At 36.1% G+C, this 1839-nt stretch overlaps 1 protein-coding gene across 1 annotated transcript in view; it reads left to right on the top strand.

Annotated features, from left to right (window-relative positions):
• Positions 1-1839, top strand: part of LOC107659352 (translocation protein SEC62-like) — an 11489-nt gene that overhangs the window by 3443 nt on the left and 6207 nt on the right. The window contains exon 2 of the mRNA XM_016448269.1: positions 1425-1533. Within this exon, the coding sequence (XP_016303755.1) occupies positions 1425-1533 (109 nt within the window). The remainder of the gene's footprint in view (positions 1-1424; positions 1534-1839) is intronic.

Genomic DNA, 1839 nt, shown 5'->3' with positions numbered 1-1839 from the left:
AGAAAGGCGGGGCATAGAGGAGAAACAATAATGTACAGTATGTGGAAAATAATGTGTTTTTTTAACTTTAAACCTTATAAACACATTTCATTACACCAAATACACAAAATAATGTTCTTTTTAGCAGCATCATATGACCCTTTTAAAGTATCCCAATTCCGCGGGAAAACCGCGGACTTGGCAACACTGCTTATGAACCGCCCGCAATATAGCGTTTCCTTGTTTACAGCTGTAAACAAAGCAGAGCTGTGCTTTATACGGAGGAGAAGAAAATGCCATTGCCATCGAAACTTTTCTCAAGACAGTTCCCTTCAGTGATGCATTAATATAACCCCAGAAATGTAATGCATTTTTGTACTTATTTTACTGTTATTTTTGGGATCTACTGGGACAGTGATAAAGATCTAGAAGTCGATCGGGATCGACGGGTTGGTGACCACTGCTCTACATAATAGGGATGCATATTAAACTCTGATTATTGAAAGATGGTTATTATTTTCATGTCATGGATTATATTATGATATTTTCTATACTATTTTGTTTAAAGTAATGATGCTAAAAAAAACACTCAAAAATTTGGGGTCGGTAAGATTTAGTAAATGTTTTTGAAAGAAGCCTCTTATGTTTACCAAGGAAGGCTGCATTTATTTGATCAAACAGTAAAAACTAATTTTGTGAAAATTGTTATTTAAAATGACCATTTTCTATCTTAATATATTTTAAAATGTAATTTGCTGAATTAAAAGTATATTGAGTAAATCTTGCTAAAGTTTGATATTACCCAATGGTATGATTTAAGAAATCACAAATATCATCTAATATCCAATATGTGACCCTGGACCACAAAACCAGTCTTAAGTCGCACAGGTATATTTGTAGCAATAGCCAAAAAAAACATTGTATGGGTCAAAATTATTGATTTTTCTTTTATGCCAAAAACCATTAGGATATTAAGTAAAGATCATGTTCCATGAAGATATTTTGTAAATTTCCTACTGTAAATATATCAAAACTTAATTTTTGATTAGCAATATGCATTGCTAAGAACTTAATTTGGACAAATTTAAAGGCGATTTTCTCAGTATTTTGATTTTTTTGCACCCTCAGATTCCAGATTTTCAAATAGTTGTATCTCTCGGCCAAATATTGTCCTATCCTAACAAACCATACATCAACGAAAAGCTTATTTATTCAGCTTTCAGATGATGTATAAATCTCAATTTCGAAAAATTGACCCTTATGACTGGTTTTGTGGTTCAGGGTCACATATTGTACTGAATCTACATCTACCGTGTGCATTCCTGCTGCATAATAACTGTATATTTAATGTGATCTAAATTCAGATTAACCTGGAAATTTGTTTTGATATTCAGCAGATAAGTGTAATTATCATGACTTCATGATCTTTGATCTCTCTTTTTCAGGAGGTCAGTGAACCTGCCAAGGATGAGAAGGCAGTGGCCAAGTACCTGCGCTTTAACTGCCCCAACAAATCCACCAACATGATGGGACATCGAGTGGATTACTTTGTCGGTCAGTGCGCTCATTCCTGCCATGCTTTCTTCTAGGGCTGAACGATTAATTGCATTTGCGATAATATCGCGGTATGAGAAAACACGATTTTTCAATCGCAGAGGCTGCGATTACACTCGGTCACGTGACACGCGAGAGTGAAGAGGTGTGTTCCACTTGAAGATCGATCGGTGTATGACATCAAAGTACGGCGAGAGAAAGCATAAGGAGACGTCCGCTCTCTTATAGCGCTCGCAGTACTTTGATGACACACACCCATCGGTCTAAGCAGCGCTGCTTCAAGTCGAGCGCGGGCCATCAGCAGAA

The sequence above is a fragment of the Sinocyclocheilus anshuiensis genome, unplaced genomic scaffold (genome assembly GCF_001515605.1).
Source record: "Sinocyclocheilus anshuiensis isolate Anshui unplaced genomic scaffold, SAMN03320099.WGS_v1.1 scaffold940, whole genome shotgun sequence".
Lineage (NCBI taxonomy): Eukaryota > Metazoa > Chordata > Actinopteri > Cypriniformes > Cyprinidae > Sinocyclocheilus > Sinocyclocheilus anshuiensis.
The sequence above is the reverse complement of the archived record's forward strand: the minus strand, read 5'-3'. Positions and strand labels throughout refer to the sequence as shown.